This window comes from Protopterus annectens, chromosome 7.part0, assembly GCF_019279795.1.
Source record: "Protopterus annectens isolate FY-2018-M chromosome 7.part0, PAN1.0, whole genome shotgun sequence".
NCBI lineage: Eukaryota > Metazoa > Chordata > Ceratodontiformes > Protopteridae > Protopterus > Protopterus annectens.
Genome location: NC_056739.1, coordinates 744,038,850 through 744,063,450, shown reverse-complemented (window position 1 = coordinate 744,063,450; position 24,601 = coordinate 744,038,850). Strand labels below are relative to the sequence as shown.

The 24,601-nt window shown below is 41.2% G+C and overlaps 1 protein-coding gene across 1 annotated transcript in view; it reads right to left on the bottom strand.

Annotated features, from left to right (window-relative positions):
• STAG3 (stromal antigen 3) overlaps positions 1 to 24,601 on the bottom strand; it is a 4,836,058-nt gene that overhangs the window by 1,247,994 nt on the left and 3,563,463 nt on the right. Inside the window, exon 30 of the mRNA XM_044077272.1 lies at positions 16,449 to 16,645. Coding sequence (XP_043933207.1) covers positions 16,449 to 16,645 — 197 coding nt within the window. The remainder of the gene's footprint in view (positions 1 to 16,448; positions 16,646 to 24,601) is intronic.

The window sequence follows — 24,601 nt, the reverse complement described above, 5'->3', positions numbered from 1 at the left end:
AAACAACATTGCAGGACAGTCTCAAATAAATATGGAAAACATCTAAACTATTTTTTACTATATTCCTACCTATATCTAAGAGAGATACTATGCCCTAAATCTTACTTACAGTTAGGCAAGTGCAGATGATGATGATGAGTGGATATTCTTGCTAGGTCCAAGACAAAATACACAGTCTCTCTTTGAAAGAGTTCTTAAAATCAATATCACATTTTACAGCTGGGTTAGCCTGGATGACATCACTTTTTGTCATGTGACTTCAGTTCACAGGCTAAAATAGACACTAATAGAATTTAACATCTGTGTTAAAAATACATATCTCTCAGATGTTTGCCAGATCTTGGAAGTCGTAAAACAATATAACACTTTAAACCTAGTAATTACTTTTCTTTCAAGACAATAGAAAAACTTCTAGCTCTAGACATTGTGTCTCCTTCTGCATTGAAATTGAGAGATAACATCGCTTGCTTATGGCCCACCTATAAGGTAACAACCTAAACTATTCTTAAGTTTTGCATGCTAATCTTCTATGTTCCAGCAGGGTATGCTGTGGATTACATTCTTGAAGCTAAGTACATAACATACAGTTCTGTATAAATCATATCAATACTCACAAATGACATAGAATTATTTACAAAATTCCAGATAACTGGGCTGGCAGCGTGACATTCCCCCCCCCCCCCCCAAAAAAAATAAATAAATAAAAAAACCTCAAGCTAGTTTTTCAAGTGACCCTTGAGAAACACTGCTTGAGAGGGTTGAGCCTAGCTGGGAAAACCTTACCTCATTCCCTGTCTTGAGAGCCTAACCTAATTGCTAACCCCACTGCGGTGCTGCACTGTCATACTATATGCTTACAACTCTAGGCTCCACCTTAGTAACTTTGCATTTTGCTGACTGGCTCGATGTAGCCATGTTAAGGGATTGTGGTTTGCAACTATAGTTAACTTCCTCCCATACAGATAAGACTGAAGTTTTTGCAGTGCCCACACTATGGCTAAGTATTCCTTTTCTACAGCTGCATACCATTCCTCCCTGGGTTGGAGCCTATGACTGAGAATTACCACTGGGTGCGCTTTGCCCTCTGAGGAAACCTGGCTAAGTAAAGCCCCCACTGCATGGTTTGAGGCATCCACCTGCACAACAAATTCTTTGCTGTAATCTGGACTGGCTAACACAGGAGGTCCTTCTAAAGCTCCTTCAAGCTTCTGGAATGCCTGTTCACATGCTGGGGTCCATGCTACCTTATCTTGTCTGTTTTTCCTCGTCAGGTCTGTAAGGGGAGCAGCTAAGGCACTATAATTGGAGACAAACTTTCTGTAGTACCCCGCTGTCCCTAAGAATGCCCTCATCTGCTTCTTGGTAACAGGGTCAGGCCATGCCTGAATGGCTTCCACTTTGGCAGGTTCTTTCCTGATCTTACCACTCCTCACTCTATGTCCCACGTAGGAGACCTCTGCCATACCCACCTGACATTTGCTGGGCATAATGGTCAATCATGCCCTCTGTAGTCTGCCCAACACCTCCCTGACATGCTGAAGGCACTCTTGCCAGGAATGGCTGTAGATGGTAATATCATCCAGGTGAGCAAGGGCAAAATCATCTATTCCTGCTAGGATATGATCTACAAGCCTCTGGAAAGTTGCTGGGGCATTTTTCATCCCAAAGGGCATGTTCGGTGAACTCATACCAGCCAAAAGGAGTCACAAAGGCTGACAAGGGCACCTGCCAGTAACCCTTGGTAAGATCAATGGTGGTAAGATACTTAGCCTCACCCAGCTGCTCTAATGCTTCATCTGTCCTAGGCATGGGGTAAGCATCTGACTATTTCATTTCTGGTAGTCCACACAGAACCTGGTGCTGCCATCCTTCTTTGCTACCGGCACCACTGGGGGAGGCCCAGGGACTGCTGGACATTTGAATTTCCTGTACCTCCTCCCTCAGAGTTTGACTCTCTCAGGCACCCTATAAGGGGCCTGCTTAATAGGCCTTTGGGGTCCATATCCACAAGGTGCTGTACCAGGTAGGTGCCCCTGTTTTCTCAGTGAACATGTCCCCAAACTCCTGTAACACTGCTTGGATTTCTCGAACCTAGGTAGAGGATAGCTGCTAGGACATTACTAGCCCTTCCACTGAGGTATCAGTTCGAGTCTCACTGAGGAGATCAGTCACCAGATCCCCCGCAGACTCCTCCTGCCATCAACTGCAAACACCACAAAAAGAGTAATCAGTGTTGTAAAGACTGGAGCATATAAAGATGAAACTAGTAAATCCAAACGTCAGGAAAAACAAAGTTTATTACTGCAAAGCTTTCAGGTTAAAACACCCTTCTTCAGTGCTAATAAATCACAGTCGGTATATACACTTTAAATAGGGGCATTTTAAATCACATGGTCACAGCCAGCCTATCATAAACCCCCCTTTTTTCATTCACAACATTAACATTTAAAATAATACAGTTATATATAACATAAAATTCCTTAAAAACATTTACTCACATTTAAAAAAAATTAACTATACTAAGCATAAATCTCTCTATATACTACACATTTAAAACAATTTTATATAACAGCATTCAAAAGATTTTCTGTTTCCTAATCAGTATTGGTTTGTACTGACATTATTCAAACCAGGTTTCATATCCACTTGTAGCCTGACTATCCATTCATATTCTCTAGTTTCTAATACATTATTCATATCACCACCTCTAAATCCTTTAGATATTACATCACTCTAAATTTAAAATAATGTTCCTGACCTTTGTCAGAAATATGCTTACTTAGAGCATTTGTGCAAACACTTCTCCGGATATCAGACTTGCGTTCTACTATCCGTTCTCTTAGCTTTCTTGTAGTCTTTCCTACATAAAATGATGAACATAGTGTATAAGTAGCTAAACAGACCACATTAGTGGTATTACAGTTTGCTGAACAGTTCACCCCCTGAGATTATCGGTCTGGGGGGGGGGGGGGTTATAGCTACACCAGGTACATTAAATGTTTAAACTGTAGGTGTTGTAAAGACATTCTTGTAGAAAATAATACATTTGTACACCCACTAACTGGTAGTGAATATATAATTCACTGTTCATTAAATGGTAATACCACTACAGTCTGGGCTGCCCACCATGGGTTCTCTTAAACCCATGAGCAGCACTGGGTGTCCCTTTCCTGTGCAGTGATGCTCTGCTTGCTAGGTATAGGTCTCCCTTCTTCCCCAAACCATCTGCAGTACTGCATTGTTTATCAGCTAGCCAGATTCTCATGTCCTCAGGCACAGTGCTAAGGGCTTGTTCCCTCATCAAAAGGTCTTCCAGCTCATCAGAAGTGGTGACCTGACATCCACTCACCCGGCTATGAAAATAAGTGCTTAGCTCAGTAATATATTCACACACACTTTCATCTGCCTTGCGTCTGTGCTCACAAAACTTTTTCCTACAAGCTTCAGGTGTTAACTTAATGCAGTTTTTTTACAATATTATAATTTAAACAATCAGTATCAGACAATTTAGAAATAGCAGTTACAGCTCTACCATGGAGTAAGGGGGTCAGAAACTGTACCCAGAGCCCTTGGTCAACATTATACTGTTTATATACCCTTTCAAACAGATGAAAGAAAGTATCAAAAGTATCCTCCTCTGTAAATTGTGGAAGAAATTTACTGACCTTTGCTGTTTCTGGGGTTTGATTACGCCCTTCCCCATTACCTCCATGACTCTGGCGAAGAGTCAGCATCTCCTTTTCATGTTGCCTCTGCGTCTCCTTCTCCTCTACCTCTAGACGTCACAGTTTCTCATTTTCCTTGGCCTCTAGACGTCTCAGTCTCTCTGCTGCTTCTATTTCCAAACAGCTGGCCTCCAGCTCAAGTCTCTAACTCCAAACGGATTTTTAAGTCTTCTGTGGAAAGGTTGAGCTGTCCATTTTCTGAGAGCTGTACATTTCCAAGGCCAGCCTGGTTGTCCTCCTGACTGCTGGTCTGCGATGCAGGTGTGCCCAAAGCTACAATAATTTCTGGCTTAGTCAGGTTAGCATGTACCAGTCCTTTAGCCTGGCACATCTCAGCCAACTGGCTCTTTGTCAGCTTGTTTACTCTCGGACTAAGCTAACCAAAAAAATAAAATAATTGTGATATGAAAGTCTGAATGTCACTGTGTGGCTGACAGAGTACAAACACCTTCAGTGACCACTGTACACAGGCTACAGGAATTTAATATTCACACCACTACAAGCCAATTAATATGTGATGTGGCTATCCCACCACTGTCCACCAATTAATGTGTGATGCCCCTGCAATGGTCCAGTAATCAAGAAGCCTCAATCCTCAAATCACTGGCAACAGTGGAGGATGTACACACTGGGAGGATGACAAGTACACACACAGTAAAGTACAATTTCCCTTAAGAGCACACACAGAGATCACAGCGAGTCTGGGGCTGTCTTTTCTCTCCTTCTCCAATCCCCAATAAGACTGCCCACTAGCACAGCTATAGGGTTAAGAACTCAGCTGAGGGGCCAAGACGTCCAGCACCCTCTCTGTCCAACCAGTGCTTCGTGCCCTGCCTAAGTAGCTGACACACACACTTTGAGATTTGATTTATATACAAACACACGCACACCTGGGAAAGGCTGGCATGGGTTTACTAGCTATGCACCCTTCTGCCCAGACTATAAGATAGTTTCCACTGCCACCAACCACCACTTAGCTTCTATAAGACCCTTATACCAAAGGGTGTCCAATCCTACTGTGTAATGTTACTATTAATCCAGATGATAGTCTGATCAAGAGCAAGGCTATTTAGGCATGGCTTGTACAGTGTCACCAAACACATATGCAAGTACTCATCTTAAATATGTCTCACAAATATCAGCCACAAAGACAGGTTTAAATATAGTTAATAATAAATACTAAAAGAACAAGGCAGTACCTCAGTAACTCAACACAGTAACTTCAGAGTTCAAAAATCACAGGAAATATTTAAAACAAAAATGCAGGACAGTCTCAAATAAATACAGAAAACATCTAAAATGTTTTTACTATATTTCTAACTATATCTAAAAAGAGTTACTATGACCTAGAAAAAAACTTACAGAGCAAGGCAAGTGCAGATGTGATGATGACTGGATGTTTCCAGGTCAAATACAACATACAAAATGCACAGTCTCTCTCTCAGAGAGTTCTTAAATTAATAACAAATATTACTGCTGGATTAGCCTGGATGATATCACTTTTTTGTCACCTGACTTAAGTTCCCAAGCTAACCCCCCATTGTAGTATTTGACATCTCCTTGTGAAAAATACATAGCCTTCAAATATCTGCAGTTGCTAGAAGACATAAAACAATAAAACACTTACAAAGCAATGCAGAAGGCACCCTAATTCTAGACATCCTGTCTCCTGCTTGCATTGAAACTAATTTTTATAACACAATCATATAACAATTTAATTTCAACTTATTTTCCTGACGTTTTGCAAGTTAACTCTATGTTCCAATTTCTACTATTAAAACATACATTTGCACAAATATATAGTTTATTTACATTTCTGTTCTTTGGCAGTAGGGTACACTGGGGATACTTCACTGAAACTCAGTACTGGACAAACCCTGTTCAACACACACTTCTGTACCAGTAGTTTAATATACACAACATATAGTTCTAATACATTTGGTAACACAAGCAACTGCATCATGCTGGTATTCACAAATGACATACAACTATTTACAAATTCCAGATAGCTGGGCTGGCAGTGTCTCCTTTTGTTAAATTTCTATATAAATCACAATATTCTCAAATGACATATAATTATTTACAAAATTCCAGCTAGCTGGGCTGGCAGTATTTCTCTTGTGTCACAACCTCCTCCAGTACCTCACTGTATTGCATTTCTTAAATTACAGCTCCCTATCTTATACATCATTCTTCTAGCTGTAATTTCTCAGTACAATGCTTGTAAATTCAATGCTTGTGAATACCAATACAAATTTTATTATACAGAATTATGCTATGTTATTTGCTGAAACTGCATTATAAAATACAACCAAAAACCTTGGCCATGGGTGACCAACTATCCTTCCATCGATTGAGAGTCATACATGAGCACAAACATGCTCACCCCATGGTTCCTTGACTTTGTTAATACAAATGCTCTAGAACAGTCTGCATCCCCCACAAGGGCTTTGAATGTCCTAGACTTGCTACTCACCAACACAGGGGGCCTATGCACTACCCCCTGTCTGTTGCCCCCGCAGGTAAGGTCTGATCATAAATCAGTTTCATTTGAAGTAATGATCATATCTAACTCCCCAGAGCAAAAAGGATGAAAAATGTCTCCAAAGCAAACTATAGCCTCCTAAGCTATTTTATAAATAGTTTCAACTCCCCACTACCACTGTTAACAATGACTGCTATGCCCTGTATAAACACCTATACAAATGTATAGGCTCTGATGTACCTGAACAGATCAAAACAAGTTCCTTACAAAAAAAAGCCACCCTGGTGGACATCAAGCATAAATATGTTATACAACAAGAGGAAGAAACTAATGTCTAAGAACAAGAGAGAACTGACTCAGCAGAGGAAGGACACCCTTCAGAGCATGAACAAATTAGATATCTTGTAAAGTCCTCTAAAGCCAGTTACAAAGATAAACTAGCATCCCTAGTTAAGGATAATCACAAGGCATTCTTTAGCTACATCAGAAATCTAAAAGGTAAGGCCCAGCTTTGTGCTGAACTAATAGTGGACAGTACCACTCATATGGACCCTGCGGACATAGTCAACCTGCTAGCAGACAGATTTAGTGCAAACGTCACCCCCCAGTCCTCACCAGACATACCCCAAAGCATACCTGTCACCAGTCCTCTACCTATATCTCCAAAGAGCAGGTCACAACTGTAATCTTGATGACCAAAAACACAAGCTCTGTGGGACTGGATAACATCTCAGGCTGTATAATAAATGGTCTAAAACAGGACTTAGCAGAACCACTTGGCACACTCTTCAACCACAGTCTAACTACTGGCTTTGACCCAGTAGAGTGGAAAACAGCAACAGTAATTCCCTTGCACAAAGGGGTGACCATCAACTGATGCTGGGAACTGTAGACTCATAAGCCTAACCAGCCTTATTTGCAAGGCCATGGAGAAAACCATCATGGACCTTAACAAAGACACAGATGACATTCAAACTCTTGACTCAACCCAATCTAGCTTCATCAAGGGTGGATCATGCTTATTAAACCTGGTGAACGTCTTAAAGATTGTCTCCAAAGCCCTGAATGAAGGCAAAACAGTAAATACAGCCTATCTTGACTTAGCCAAAGCTTTTGACACAACCCCCCACTCAGGCATCACTGAGAAACTCACCCAGCTGGGATTTAACCCAGATGTCACTAGATAGGTAGCCAACTGGCTCACCAACAGAATGCATAGTGTCATTGGGGATTCCACCTCTACCAGTTACTAGCAGTGTACCACAAGGATCTGTGCTAAGTCTCCTATTGTTTGGAATCTATTTCTCAGAATTCCAGGCAAAAATAGATAGCCTGTGGCTTCCCAAGTTTGCCAATGAGTGCAAACTGGATGCAATCAGAGTCCGCAAACAATGTTGGCACACTAAAAAAAGGGCTTACCGCAGACAAATGATTGACGGCAAAGCCATGGACTTAAACTAAATGCAAAAAAAAAAAAAAAAAAAAAGGTGTCATCATCCCTTTCAGCAAAGGGGAAGTCCTTGCTAAATGCAACATTAACAGTACGCCCTGTAGCTCAAACCCTGTGGTGAGAGATTTGGGAACACAGGTTGACAGCAATCTTAACTTCGATCACCATGGGTCCACAGTGATAAGGAAGGCCTTCTACATTGCACATCTCATAAGGTAAAGGCATCTCATCTAGTGTTAAGGATGTTATAACTCCCCTGTACCCAGCCCTCATCAGACCACTAAGAGTACAACACTCCCTTCTGTATGTACCTCACCAGACACCTGCAGCAGCTGGAGAGACCTCAGAGGTTTCTCATCAAGAAAATTCAGGGTCGTCACCACATGACCTACATGGACAGACTGAAGGCCCTGTCACTGTACTCTTATTGGCTGCTGAGAGGCAACTTGTGTCTGGCCTACACAGCAGTCGCAGACCCTGCCCTAATGGAAATGCTCCACATCCGCAAGTCAAATGGGACATGATTCACTCGCTCTAGGGATCTTAACCTAACCTGTGACATTAGCAGGAGATGCTGGAGAGACAGATCAGCCTCCTAGAAAATGCCACTCCTCTGGAACAAACTCCCAGTTCACTTAAAACAGAGCTCCTCGGTAACCCTATAACTTAGACATCTGGATGGGAGATTGCAAATTTACCCCAGGGGAGGTGTCGCCTATATCCCTCTTGGATAAGGGCAGTCGGTGCTGATCACAGACTCATGCTGCAAATATAGACTATACAACTTGGTCAATAAGGGAACAAGGGTATAACATGGCTAGGCTTATAAAGGCCCTAGGGCCAAAAGCCTAGTGATCACCAATGAACCTATAAATACTAATTGCATTAAATATGATACCATGGAGCTTTTCTCCCCAGGCCTCCACTGAAAAAGGGAACATGTGACCAGTCTGACTTTGTAAACAAATGTCAATAAACAAATAATAAATGTTGAATTTAGGTCACTAATGACTAGATGGTTGGAATTTTAGGAAGATGAAGACACATTCATCAGGTACTGAACAGTAATGTCAGCATAGCAGGTGGATATTGGCCCCAAAATGGTTAAGGTTCCAAAATTAGGAAGATGTGTAGGAAAACACATGATTAGTAAGGGTCCAGCAGATACTTCTCTGGCATAAACCTCCAATTTGTCCTACACTTTTCACTCAGGCATGCACAGATCCTATTCGGATATTGCCAGGATTTGTATCAAAGCAGATCACAGGCAAAAAGGGACTGTAGAGAGGACTAGCATGCCCTCATTGGGCTGATGCTGCTGACATCACTAAGTTAGATTCTACAGCAAAATATTTGAGATTTTTAGTATATTACTTAAGGCAATAAAAAGTGTGTTAAAAGACCAGGTAACCTTGGTGGGAATGGCTTTTGGGAAGGGGAAGTGAAACTTGTGATAGGATAAAAGAGATTATTGTGACATGAATGACTGAATACAAGAGGAATCTTAGGGTGAACAGTAAATCATGACTGTAAGAGAAGACAGGAGACTGAATTTAAGAACTTGTAAAATGCCTCCCAAGGTAGGCTAACAAGTAAGATTCTGGAAATTTTGGATAGAAAATTAGATTCGGAGAGAGAAGCTTAAGGATATTTATTTTCAGTGTTCTCCAAGATACCATTAATGAATGCCAGCAAAGTTAAGGTAACAAATCATTAGGGGGTTAGCAACAGAAACGTACATCCAAACGGTGGAGAACACAAGAGGCATTCCAATGGCAATCTTGCAGGGTCTCTAATGTACTTAGAAGGAATTATTTTCTGAAGAATATCAGTAAGGCAGCTTGTTACAGAAGTTTCTGGGGGATATCATCCTTCCCATGGAGAACCTAAACAAGACAAAATCTCTGACTACCTCTATAATTTCGGAGGAGTTTAAGACTGATAAGGGGCAAGCAAACAGTATGGAAGTCCCAAGGGATGAATGGGATGCTCATGGAATTCTAGAAAGGCATGGGTGAAGAAGCTTTGAAAAATATGGTGGCCCTATACAACAGAATATTGACAGAAGAGCCTGTTCGTAGGTTCATAGGTGATTACTAGATTAATGGTGCAAGATCCTTTACAAACCTAGACAGTAATACCTAGGATATGACAGTATTATATTGTAATTCATCAGATATGGCATGGAGTAGTACTGGGGTAGTCGGTCTTTTGAGTACTGGAGCCCTGAGTTATTTTCCAGACTGCCCCTTTCCACAAGGGACATAGGGCAGTTCCCCAGGAATGAATTTACGGTTCCCCATCCATTTATCCAAAGTCTTTTTGAAGAGAGTGAGGAACAGGCTTTATTTTATGAAGACGGGAAATTTATTCCATAGATGAAGTAGCCATTTAGGATAAGAATGCGTCTCTCTAGCAATTTCTATCAGAATCACAAATAAGGTTCAGGTCCATGGAACTCATAACCCTCGTATAATTTTTCTTATGACTATGTAACATTTTCATCAGGGCTGGATCAGAGAATGCCTTGTGGGTCAGGCATAAGCTGCGGGCAGCGGAAGACCTTTTAGAGAGCCATTCTGACTTCTTGAAGGTATGCTGAATAGTGGTAATCCCAAAGTATAAAAAGGATTCTCATCAGCAATGTAACAGCTCAGTGGTGTATGATGTCAATCTTAGAAGTAAGCAGGCGCTTTGATGAGCTTGGACGCAGAAAATGTGTTTGATTAGGTGGAATGGATTTATCTGGTAATGTTACTAGCAAAATGTGGCTTTCCTCCACCAAGATTAATCCAAAGTATAACGGAATTATATCAGGGGTCAGAAGCATAGGTTAAAACACAGGTGGGACTGTTGAATAGTTTTAGGCATGAGACAGGGCTGTCACAGTTTCATCTTTTATTTGCCATGCATTTACAGCAAACAGCAAAATTAGTAATAAGGCCAGAATTAAGAGAATATGACACATTAGAACATAATGTAATAATTTCCCTGTATACTGATGATATGCTGCTCTATTTAACTTAGCCACATCAGGACTTTCGAAAGCTATTTCAACTACTGAACAGATTTGGAATGGTCTCTGGCTCCAAGACAAAACAAGATGACACTAGGGCAATACCTACTGACTGCTCTCCCTCACAAGGTTTAATACAGGAATACCCATCTTTTAATAGGACTGGACCCTGTCAACTATCTAATTATCTATTGTCAACTATCTAATTATCTATTTTCTGACAACCCTGGGAAGTTCAATGACAAGACAGCAAAGGGATAATTGGGGAAAAAAACCCATAAAGGAAGGGGTGACACAAAGTAAATTCCTCTAGAAATAACAAATGCAAGCACTGAAATACTTTCTACTAGCCTTCATGTTATACATAATTCAACTCACCCCCAAATCAACTACTGGATGGGTTTATAATGAGAGTCACAAGTGTCTATACAGATTTTATAAGGGATGTTAAAAGGCCTCATGGGACAAAACTGCCCCAAAAGAGGGGGCCATCTAGGACTCCCTGACCCTCAGACTTATAGAGGGACAGTTCAGTTAAAGCTTTTGTATCTTTAGACAGTGGAATATGACTCGTACAGGAAGCAATTACTAGCTAGGGATAAACTGCAGCAATTCATGTTGAGACCAGTGATACAGACTCTGAGAAAGTATATAGGTAGGGCATAGACGTTCACCTTGAACAATGCAGTCAAACTGATTAGGCTGCAAGACTGTCTGTAGGCTGGCATTAGGCTACAGGAACTGTATGGACAAGATGATTGGTATAATACAGATTAGGACGGGCATCGATTAAGAGCAAGCTTCTCAATATTTGAAAAACTCCTGGAGGTTACTTAGGGCTGCTTAGGACTAAAAGGAAAGTAAAGATACTCAGATCAAACACCCTGCCTCACCAAAGCTAATGTCTTTTCTGTTGCAGGATGCAAAAAAAAAAAACTTTAAGGGGAAGAAAACAATAAGGTGTGCAGCAGAATATTTTTAGAATTAAATCTGGAGGCACTCACTGGGGTTAAGTAGGTGTAGGCCCAGGAATTGGACAGAAAATTTATGGCACAGCCATGAGCCAAAAATATGTAAGTCTGTCAAAGTATGTCACGAAAGCATGAAAGTTAAGGATTTTTACTAGGAAATGCCTCCATAAGACATTTTTACATTTTATACTTTGGGGTAATAAAAAGTATTTCCGTGACTGCATTAGTTGGTCTAATTCTGGAGAAATTTGCTCCTAGCATATTACCCCTTTTCTAATGTTTTTTTCAAGTGTGCCTTTGCTGTCCTAGTCATTGAGCCTCACTCCCCAGGTTAAAAGTACTACGTTCCTGCAAGCTGTTTGCACTGGGTTTAATTTCTCCAAGTCTTTTGGGCTTCTGGGGCAGCACTGTGGCACAACAAATAGTGTTGTCACCTCATAGCAAGAGGTTCCCAGGTTCAATTCTCGGCTGGGGTGCCTTCTGTGTGGAGTCTGCATGTCCTCACTATGTTCATGTTGATTTCCTTTGGGTACTCAGATTTCCTCCCACATTCCAAAGACATGCAGTAGGTGGATTGGACACACTAAATTGGCTATAGGTGTCGGCAAGTGTGTGTGGTGTGGAACTACCACCATGGCAGGGCTAGCCACCTGGCTGTGTAAACCTTGGCTCTAGATGATTGTCACTGTTGAAAATGACATCCTAACCCCTTATGCAAAAAAAAAAAAAAAAAAAAAAAAAAAAAAAAGGGAAAGAGTGGTGATGGATTAATGGATGGATTTTGGGTTTCTAAACAATGACTGGAATGGACCCCATTCCTAAGTCAAAGGATGATTAAAGTTCATGAAATTAGTATTGTTTCAATCTTTGATGTTAGCCAAAAGTGTTCTTCTTAGCACCAGCAACATGCCCAGAAATGACTCCTCCTGCAATTCATACAGTTACATGTATCAGTAGCATATCTAAATGTGACTGTAAATTCTTCTTTAAAAGACCAGTTGTTCCTACTGCTACTGGAAGTGTCTGGGTATCCTCCTCCTACATTGCCCTCGTTTCTGCCTGCAAATCCTGGCATTTTATTACTTTGTTTCTCTATGTACACAAGACACTGTAATCACTGGGTGTAGTAACGTTAATGACCAATGGCATTTTTGTCTTCTTTTCATGGACTACTGTATCTGGTTTTCTCACATCTATTTTTTGAACTCTTGGTAATGGATGATCCTATGTCATACAAACTTCATCATTTTCTATAATGCTCTGGGGATCAAGTTTCCAATGCTTCTCACCTACTTCAACATTGTAATGTCTGTATAATCCCCGGTGCAACAGTCTTATCACATTATTATGGCTTTTAGCATACAGGCAGTGTGCCATTGGTGTATCACACCCAACAAGATGCGAGACTGTTTTCAATTCTGTTTTTACAAAATCTGCATTTGTCTGCTTCTCCGATATGTTCAATGGAGTTGGTAAAACAACATGCATGTGGTCCACTATCCTGGGCCGCCAATATTAACTTTTTGTCTTTTGGTTTAAATTCATCTCTCCTTAACCATTCCTGTGTCAGAGCCAGATCAATAGGAGGTTGTTCCAGGAGTTTTCTGCACTTGCAACTACATTTATGCCTTTTCTGCATTCCTTGCCTTCTCATCTGATCCTTCATCTTACAGTCCTTTCTTTTGTTTTTTTGGCACATTCAGTTCCTGCCTGTTTTTTGTCTACTTCTAGTTTGATTTCCATTCTGCTAAACTAAGCAGGAAAGTCAACTTTGACTTATTCTCTTCATGTTTTAAAACTTCCACTGTGTTTGGATCTTGTGAGGTCAGCAGATATGTATACAGTCCTACAACTGCAATTCTTTAAGTGCAATCAATTTTGAGGAGGCTCATATCTTCTTCAGAATAGGAAATATATAGTCTTGGTATATGCTGATTTTTATAAATTATTTGAGAAGTGTGAAGCATTTTTTTTTTGTTTTCCTGTCCAAATGATCCAATGGCATTTTGGGGCGATTGACTGGCCCAAAAGGCAAGAAAGAACAGGAAATACTAATTGGTTATTTAGCTTGGACTTCATTGCTAGATGTCAGGGCTGTTTTGCACCTGCTAAAGGTGAACAATGTGTGGGGAATGCTCCTGGGACCATACTGTTTCGGACAGTTGTGTGCTCCTGCAATTTAGGAGAGCATAATTAGAGCTGCTGAGATTTTCTCACAAGTAACAGTATTGTCACTTATGTTGTTTTTAATGAGATATGACAACAGAGTGAACACACTGGAATATCCTCAGAAACTACTTACATTATATATATGATTATGGTTAAAAAGTCCACCACTCATTAATGGAAGAAGGAAACTGCACTGATGCTAGATGATGTTTGGGAAATAAATCAGATTACAAAAGGTAAGAAGAAAACTTTCTAGTATGGCTAAAGTTAACCATGAAAAGAAAACAGCAAACTGGGTGGAGTACTATGGGACAACGGTATAAGCTTGCATGTCAGATAGGAGGAATGATGGGAACAGAAGTCACAAAACTGTATAAGGAGAACCTAGGCATGGAGTACACAATGTCAAAAGGTTGGTGGAGGAAGAACACGGTGTAGAACAGGACCAGATAATGTTTTCAGCTAAGGCAGAACATAATGCAGATATAGCTTGATGCCTAATGATGCTTCAACATTTATTAAATTTTTTCAGTGGAGTCTATTTAATCAATGGGTAAATGAGTACAAACTCCGAATCTCCATTACCCCAAATACAAAAAGTTTGTTTCAATACAGCAAGATGTTGATTTGGTTGCATTAAAGTTGCTGGGGGAACAAAACAGCAAACACTGACTTAAAAGGAAATTTATATGAAAAAAACTGACAGATACAAAAGGTTTTAAAGGGAAATTCAACCAACCTCTTTTATACAACTCCTATTATGATGTACATATAATAACTAAAGTTACTATGACAAAGCCCCAGTACCATGTAGAGCTCCTGCTTGTGAATCATCAGACCTCTGTGATTTTATTAAATATTTCAAAATCATCAGTATCACTCACAGGGAAGCCATTTAAGGATTTAGAACAGTAGTGAGTTAAAAATCTTGTCCTTTTCAGGAAACTGAAGTTAACAAAAAATATATATATATCACTGGCCATATGTTCTGAAGTGCACTGAATATTAATGTTACAAAGCTATGGCACCGGACACAGCCCTTTTGCTTAAGTAAAGTAGCTCCTCATTACTTCACTAGTATCCGTTATCCCCCATCTTTTGGCAGATCTTTCATGAAATAAAACTTACAACTAAGAAGCAATTTAATTTCTAATCCAATAAATGCACCACTACTCCTAAATCCATAACTGACAGTGTGTGCAAAAATTAAAGAATAATCAGTTATTGCTAAAACAAAAACTTGCTCCCCTTTCCTACCTACCCAAACTGGTGTCCCTCAAGGCTCAGTCCTTGGCGCCCTCCGATTCAACATCTTCATCAATCTTTACTCCTCCTGCAACACCTCCTTCCCTCATACAGTATGCCGATGACTCTACTCATCTCTTATTCTGACAACATCTCTAAACTTCTTTCTATCACCCAAAATTCCTTCTCATCTGTGGAAAAATGGCTCACGGAGGATCAACTTATACTCAACTCCAAAAAACCTAAGCTCCTACAATTTCTCCCAAAACTCTCCACCACCTTAAATCTACCTTTACTATTTCTTCGCTAGATAACATTCTTATCAAAGCAGAACCTCACACTAAGTTACTGGGTACAATAATCGATGACCAACTCAAATTCGACATCCATAGCCAACAGTGTATTAAAAAAACTAACATGAAACTGGGTCTTCTCTGCAGGAATAAGAAACTTCTTATTCTTGCTCCCAACTCTAAACCCACCCCACCCTTGCCCAAGCCTATCTCCTTCCATGTCTCCTCTATGCCTCTCATCCCAACTCACCTCCAGTCAAATCTTCTCTTCAAAGTAGAACAAGCTTACAATAACATACCCAGATTTGTCAGTAACCAACCCTATAAATCCCACCACTGCCTTGCCCTGAAACAGCTTCAATGGCTAGAATTCCCTCAGCTCTTACTACTTACCCAGCTGCAGCTGACATCCTCCTTACTCAACAAACCGGTAGCCTGTCCATCACTCTATACCTTAGTATCCCCTATACCGCAACCCGGTCTCTTCGTAATTCCGACCACCACCTTCTACACATCTATAAACCCAAGAAAACTTATCGTAAACTCCTCTATAAACACTCTGTGTTCCTTGCATGGAATAGGCTACCAACTCACATTCGTAGCATCACTAGTTCCAGCTGCTTTAAAACTGAAATTGAGCACTACTTTCTGAACTCAAAAGCCTGTCCTTGTCTAAATCCACCATAACCTGCATTTTCCTTTCTTTTTCTTTTTGCTACCTGTCTACATCTAATAATTCAATGACTAATCTCCTCACTAGACTACTACATTATGCTACATGGGAAAGCTATGTCATTATTATAAATACTTAAATGTACTAGTTGTACTTACTTTCACATTGTTTTATTTTTCTTACAGTTATTCGTTTCACTGGATTACTGCATATGTAATTTTTGCTTATGTTGTTTTGGTGCACTCTTTTTCTTGTGTTTTACATATTGCCTACTATGCTATCTTTTTATGTTTGTATTGCTGGAGCTTTTCTCCTCGGGTCTCCACTGAAAATGGGCCACTGGCTCAGATGGACTAACCCGGTTAACAAATGTCAAATAAATAAAATAATAAATAAAAACAAAAAAAATCTATATTCTCACCATCTGGTTTTCTTCTTTTAGCAGATGACATGGGTCCTTTCCTCCTACGGACAGTTGATGCTTTGCCGCTCAGCAAAGACATGGTTTCTTCATCAGGGGTACCTTTCAAGGAATTACGGTAAGTTGAAAAGGCAACCCACAACTCTGTTTGATCGAAGGCAAGCTGGGAACTACGCATTTTCTCCAAATAATTTAGTCTAACAGAAAAGGTAAGAAAATTTAGGGAAAATTGGTACAGTGAAGGGATTAAAACATTTATATCATATGATTGACAAGCTCCAAGGAAAACAAATCTACTATTCTCTAAAAAAGATGCATAAAGCAAACTTGTGAGTACTCAGAGTTAGCTGATCTTTGATAAGTCCTTCTGAAGGGGCTAGAACACCTGCATTAATCTTTTTTTTCTGCCCCATCACAAACTCCTCTTTAATGCCAGCTTTAAGAAACACAACCCCAGAACTTTTGAGGAGGATGAAACACCTGCAAAAACACATTACCTGCCACGACTATAATATTAAAGACTTTTTTTAAAGATACTTGTAAACATAGCTGTTGCAATGCCACAGAAGCTTTAGCTACCTAAACAAAGGACTCAGAGGTATGAATAATAATTTACCCCACTGCAGAGGACCCTTATGAAACAACAAATGAAACAGTGAATGTTACATCTGATCTGGGTTGCCAGACGTCCCTATTTGGGCGGGACTGTCCCGAGATCAGCAGCCTGATCCCGAGTCCCGCCCTGCCGGTTTAAATCCCGGCCAGCCTCCGCTTTGTTTGTTTTTTTTTTTTTTGATTGTCCCGTATACCTGGCATACAGGCCAATCAAAAATTGCTAAACACAGAGCTTCTTGTGTTCCGCATTAAACACGAGAAGCTTCGTGTTTAGCGATTTTTGATTGGCCCATATGCCGGTATACAGGCCAATCAAAAATCGCTAAACACGGAGCTACTTGTGTTGAATGCGGAACTGCAATGCATTAAACACGAGAAGCTCCGTGTTTAGTGCAGAGCTACTGAGTGAGCTCAGTTCTTTAATGTGGAACTGTGTTCCGCATTAAAGACCTTTTTTTTTTGGTCTTCACTTGCCGTGAGAGACCTTCTTCTTCTTTTTTGTCCCTACCTGGGGTGCTGGAAATCTGGCAACCCTGCATCTGATATACATTACCCTATGAAGTGGATAATCATGAGAAGAACTGCAAGCAGTGTCCCTCTAAAGGGATAACACATCCTACAAATCAGCCCTACCAAGGAATATTAATAGTGGACTGGAAGTCCAAATTACAATGCTTAGTAAAGGACAGCAGTAGTTCCCAGGTGGAGATTACTGAATGCTCACTGTGGCCATACTCCATGGAACAAATACAGCAGTATTCCCCACCTGGGGAAGAGGAGGGGTACTACTACTATTCTCCGTAAAAAGATAGAGGTGAGCCAGATTAAATTACTACAAAATGATGGGGTAATTCACACAAAGTTGTGGTTATTTACGGGTAAGAATCAGTATAGCTATAAAGAGTGTAAAGTCCTATAAAAGAAACTTTGTCAAAAAGAATTTTCAGTGTTGCTTAACTCAATTCCCTTACTCAAATTTTTATGCAAACACTAATACCAGAAACCAAATCCCTCTACCAAACTAAAATGTTTATTCACAATAATGGTTAATACTTATTAGCCGTTTACTAAAAGACCACAATTAGGCTAGTACTGTCTGTCTACATCTGCCAAAAAGTCTTTCCCAGGACCAATTATCTTTCCCTGGGCCAAAAGAAACAAAACTGGATAACAGCCTCTTATGTTTTGTGCTCACAATTAGGCGACTGTAAGGAATGGTGCACATCTGATTTAGAAATACACACTGAAGCTACTTTTTGGAGTCTGGGAAAATGGCTAGCAGAGGATTTGTCCTAGACACCTAGTCTCTGCAAAATGATACATTTTAGACACAGCAACCTGAAGCATTGGAATCTGTCTATTTGAGGTAATAGTCACTAGAACAAGTGTGTTTAAGGGTACAAGTTTCAGGATAGCATGTCACATGAAGTTCAAGTCCCACACAGGAAATGGATTCTTCAATAAAAATCATTTGAAGGATCCTCTTTACAATATGCTTTACCAGCATATGGAAATTCACGTTTTTCTTTCATCCAATAAATCATATAATGTAGAAATGACTGACACCTGTACCTTTACTGAAAATAACTTTGACATAGATGAAAATACCTCAGCTACACTAGACAACTGTGGAAGATTCAATGACTGAGGAAGAAAGCAATCTTCTTGGTACATACAGAGCATCTCTTCCACTTGATCTTGTACACGTTCTGAGGGGAAACTTTATAATAGCTCAAATCTCACAGGAATTATTTACCATCTGCAAAGGAGATACTGCAGTAGCTAGGTTTGAGAAGTATGAGTCAGTCATCATTCTAAGCCCAATTAACTAGGCCCTATCAAACTACACAAGAATAAGGTTCTCAGCATTTCCATCTGAAACTTTGCCACAAGGAGAGGGGAGGTAGAAGGAGGAGGGTTAACATTCAAGAACTCAATCATAATTACCTCAACAAATGGCTACAGCTTGCTCCCCTTACTGAAGGGAACAAAACGTGGGTAGAACTGCACTTTCATAGACAGTAAGCAGTCTGATCTATGGAGTGTCCCAACACTAGCCTGAACATTTTTTTTTTTTTTTTAAAGCAGAACGAAAATTGGCCTGAAGCTGTGATTCAGGGTGTCTGCCAAGATTCCAGTTTGTTCTGTGGTGTGAGCTACAATTGTGAGCTACAATCGGAAAGCTACCCTATGCAGCTTGGCACTGTGGTATATGCAGATAGAGCCCTTATTGTAATACTGGCAACATGGGTTCAATCAGTGGACCCTGCACTGAAAAGCCAGGCAGGGGTGGGAAAGGAAAAATGGGAACTAGACTGCTTACCTTTGTCAGGCATGGGGGGTACAGGGGTTCATACTGAATCTAGGGCCTACTGGGTGGCACAGTCTTCCCTAGTGAAGACAGCAAAGAACATGCTCGGGGGGGGGCAGGGCTGCCCGGGAGAGACCGTCCCTTTCTGAAATGAGGGGATGCTCTCCACAGATGCCCCAGTGCATACCCCTCCCAGGACCTGAGTGTGTGGCGCAAGGGTGGTGACAAGAAATTATGAACTGCCCTAATGGCTGTTTAAATGATGGTCCCACCTGGCTGATCCTCGCCTGGATAAAGGGGGAACAAATTGGCAAAAGTAGGAGTCAACATACAGCAAGGAGTAAAAATGAGCAAAAAGATGAGTTACTCACATCTATGCATTTTTCCAGAAGTATATCCTTTGTCTGTTCATTTGCCGCATCTACTGCTTGATAATCTCAAATTGCTAACAGGATTCAACTGTGCAAGAGATTTCACAGTTTTTAAAGTCAACAATACCTTCACAGCTTGAAGAGGTTGTTGCAAATTTTTGCAGTAAATTCTAACGATCCTGGACGGAAGCAGAGGCAACAGTGGGTTATATTCAACCTCAAGCCTCAAAAAAGTTATGTCCAACATAAGGGAGTGTGAATGGTGTATGGATGAGTGGAATAAATGAAAACCTCTCCTGGGACCATCATCAAGGATCCAAAACAAGAAGCAGATCCAAGAGGGCTTCAGACTGCTATACTGTCAAAGTACAAAAAATACAGTATTTAAATTGATTTAACTGTGTTGCAGGAATATTAACTGAACTGGAAGTTAGTCAGTGCTTGCTGAATTTTATTATTTGCTAGTATGTGCAGGTGTGAGGGTAGCCACATTCTTTGATTTCCTGCCCTTGCCTATTTAAGTGGTACAGTGTGAAATATTTTCTGCTTAAAAACCTCAGCTTTGGCCGGCTAAGAACTAGCTGTATTCAACTGGACGTATACGAGAATTTAAGTACCTTTATCTGCACTTTTTTTTAAAAAAAATACAGCATTTAAATTGATTTAACTGTGTTGCAGGAATATTAACTGAACTGGAAGTTTTGACTCTGCTCTTCAGTTAGTCCCACCCAGCATCCCTGTTTTTCTTTTGGTGTTAATGTTAGTGGCCTTGAAACTGCCCGCCCCTCTTGTAAATTTGTGTTTGGATACTCCTTCTGGGCCCATCTCATTTGCTCACTCAACTGAGTGCAGTGAGATCATATTCTGATTTCAGGCACTCCTGCTGTGTACAAAGAGAGCATCTGGGAAACAGGAAAAAAAAATTAAGCTTGTTTCCTCCCTTTCCTGTTAAGTGGTATAGACTATTTGCAGGCTTCTGAGCCCCCAAGCCCTTCTGTGTTGGAGGGAAGCATTCTAGCTTAGTTTTTTTTTCTAATAACTAGCCAGTTTTCTAGTTTCAGCACTCAAATCTGTTTCTTTGATCTCAGCACTTGTTCAGAACTCACTGTAAGCACTACATAAGCTGCAAATTACTACAACATTCAACTTTCCTCACTTGTCTAGTGGAAAGCAGTTTTTAGTACTTAATAAATAAGCACTTATCCAGGCATGTCTAAGGGTCAGCTCCCAGTGATTTCTCCTGTCTACCTGATGAATCTGGGCATCTTGGGCAATGCAGCAATTGCCTCATGTACACAGACAACCCTCTCCTCCTACCACCCAACACTACACAACCTGTGAGAGATGCACTTATATAGCCAAACTGGAAGCAAAGCTCTCTTCACCCAAGACTGGACTAGACAGTCAAGAGGAGAAGGTAAACACTTGCACCGCACCACACTCATCACATAGTCCCTCAAAACCTACACCACCAAAACACACACACAGAAACACAAAACACACACCTACATTCGCAGAAGCTCTCAATAAAAACCTGCCCAAGCATCAGGGACATCCAAAGCATAAATGCAAGCAAACTCCACCCCCCCAACACAACCCAAATGACACATAGCCCACAAACTCAGTGTGCCACTCAACCACAGCCCATAAGGCATAACAACGTACCCAACACTCTAGTCATAGGTGACTCTATAGTTAGGCACACTGATGTTCCACTCACTAGACTAAACAAGGAGAAAGTTACTGTCAGGTGCCAGGATCTGCCACATAACGCATGCACTCAGGTCACTCCACAATAAGTACAAATATGACACTGTCATTGCCCATGTTGGTGTGAATGACCTGAGACGTACCTCCCTGGACTACATGAAAAGAGACATGGAGGAGCTCTCCGATCTTGTATCCCAGGCAGGTTTGACCCTAACCCTGAGTAGCATCCTGCCATCACCCAGAATGATATCATAGTACAAGGACAAAATGATTGACTTCAACAATTGGCTAAGCTTCTGGTGTCATTCTAAGGGGATCCAGTATTTGTCTGCCTGGGACGACATGATTGACAGTCCATGATGCTTTGCCAGAGATGGCCTGCACCTGTCGCCCTTAGGATTCCGGATACTGGCTAAGACTCTTGCAATCCCTATAGTGCCTTTTTTAGGCAAGGTTCAAATGACAAATTCACCACCGTAACAGGTACAAGCAAGCAAAATCTGAGGGTAATGCTACTCAATGCTAGAAGTCTAAACCTCAAAATGCACTCACTCGAGGCACTCCTTAAAATGGAGAACACTGACATCTGTGCAGTGACAGAGATCTGGTTCAAAGCTCCAGAGAGCACCCCTGCATTACCAGGCTTCATTTCATACCACACCTTTCGGCCACCTAACCCAGAAAGAAGCACTAAAGGCGGAGGCGTGTGCATATTCATTAAGGATATCCACACCTCCAGGCTAGTTGCACAGCATAATGCATCCGAGATTATCCAAGTGCAACTAACTCTGGGCAAGACCGCAATCCAAATTGTAGCTTGCTACAGACCCCACACCATGCCCCAGGATTCATACTCCTCATTTCTTGATACACTGGAAAGTATTAGGGTACAATCCAACACCCTAATAATGGGCGATTTGAACTACCCCACCATTAACTGGGAAAACTACTCATGTACCAACTCTTTTGCTCAACGTTTTCTAGAATTCATAAATTCCAACGCCTTGGATCAACTTATTCACACCCCCACCAGGGGCAGCAATATCGTAGACCTGGTCATTACCTACATGAGAAACCGGTGTTCCACACCAGAGGTCAATTCCTCGTTGGTCAGATCCGACCACAAGCTAATCAGCCTAGACACCAACATCCCACCCCCAGCCCCAATTAAGGAAACTATCGTAAAAAACTTCTCAAAAGCCAACTTCACACTTCTTAAGACAGAAGTGGCAAACTTCATGACACCCATGCAGACGGACAATAGAGGTATGACTGCCGAATCCTACACAAATGCACTTTATAAGCACTTACACAAGTGTATGGATCATGCTATCCGTAATAGAACCAATATGTTATCCTCTAAAAAAAGGAAGCCAATCTGATGGACCTCTGCCATAAACAAACTCTACAACAGAAGAAAGAAACTGTTGCAAAAAAGAGTAAAATCCCATGACTGGAGGAACTCCCTGGTCAACCTCAGTAAGAAGCTGAGATCCCTCACAAAATCCTAAAAAGCTAGTTACGAAAACAAAATTGCCACTGACTCTAAAGACAACCACAAAGCATTCTATAGCTATGTCAAGAATCTAAATGAGAACACTCAGATCTGCTCTGAGTTACAGCATAATGGCACTAAATATACAGAACCAACTGATATTGCCAACATCCCAGTAGATAGGTTCAGTGCAAACTTTACCCCCCTCTCACCCCCTAGAGGGCCCATCTCTATACCTGAAGAATGCAAAGTTCCTATAATCACGGCTGCACAGGTAAAAAACACACTCTCCAAAGCCAAGAACACAGCATCCATGGGACCTGACAATATCCCAGGCTGCATTCTACACGAACTACAGAATGAACTGGCACCCTACCCAAATACCATGTTCAATCATAGCCTCACCTCAGGCTTTGTACCCACTGAATGGCGCACCGCGACAGTTATCCCACTCCACAAACGGGGAGCCACGACGGACCCTGGGAACTACCGCCCCATTAGCCTGACGAGCCTGGTCTGCAAGGCCACGGGAACATATCATCATGGAACTCCTAAACAAAGACATTGGTAATCTCCAAACTCTGGACCCTACACAGTTTGGTTTTGTAAAAGGAAGATCATGTCTCCTAAACCTGATTGACTTCTTTGAAGCAGTCACCAAAGCCATAGATCAGGGTAAAATGGTTCACAAAGCTTATCTAGATCTCGCCAAGGCTTTCGACACCATGCCCCACTCTGGAATTATAGATAAGCTCACTAAACTAAGTATAAATCCCTATGTCACAAGATGGGTTGCCAACTGGCTCACGGACAGAACCCACACTGTGAAAGTAGTGGATTCCAAATCCGACATCAGACCAGTGACAAGTGGAGTACCACAGGGTTCAGTCCTGGGTCCTCTCCTGTTTGGTATCTACTTCTCTGAAGTGCAGGCCAACACAAAAGGTCTTTGGCTAACAAAGTTTGCAGATGACTGCAAACTAGGAGCCATAATTGAAACTCCTAACGATGTGGACAAACTACAAAAGGGCCTCAATGAGACAGATACCTCGTGTCGAAGCCATGGCCTGAAGCTCAATGCCAAAAAGTGTATTGTCATCCCCTTTGGTAAAAACTCTGTACCCATGAACTACCACATAGCTGGTAGTCTACTTAATGCCGAAAATGTGATAAGAGACCTTGGGACACAGGTGGACAGTAGTCTCTCCTTTGATAATCACATCGCCACAGTGGTCAGGAAATCTTTCTATGTGGCTCATCTCATCACAAAAGGATTCTCATCCAGAAAAAAAGAGGTCATTGTTCCCCTCTACTCATCACTCATTAGACCCATTATAGAGTACAACGCCCCTTTTGGTATGTACCTCACAAGACATCTACAACAACTGTAAAGACCAAAGAAATACCTTACAAAGAGGATTACTGGCCTCAAACATATGCCCTATGCAGACCGTCTCAAAAAACTACAGCTTTACTCCATCACATATCGCCTACTCAGGGGCGATCTCTGCCTAACATACAAAGCTATGTCAAACCCAGAGCTGTTGGACATGCTCCACTTAAAGAAATCCCAGTCCCTCCGAGCTACACGCTCTAGGGACCTTAACCTTGTCACCACAATAAACAGAACATGCTGGAGGGACAGATTCCT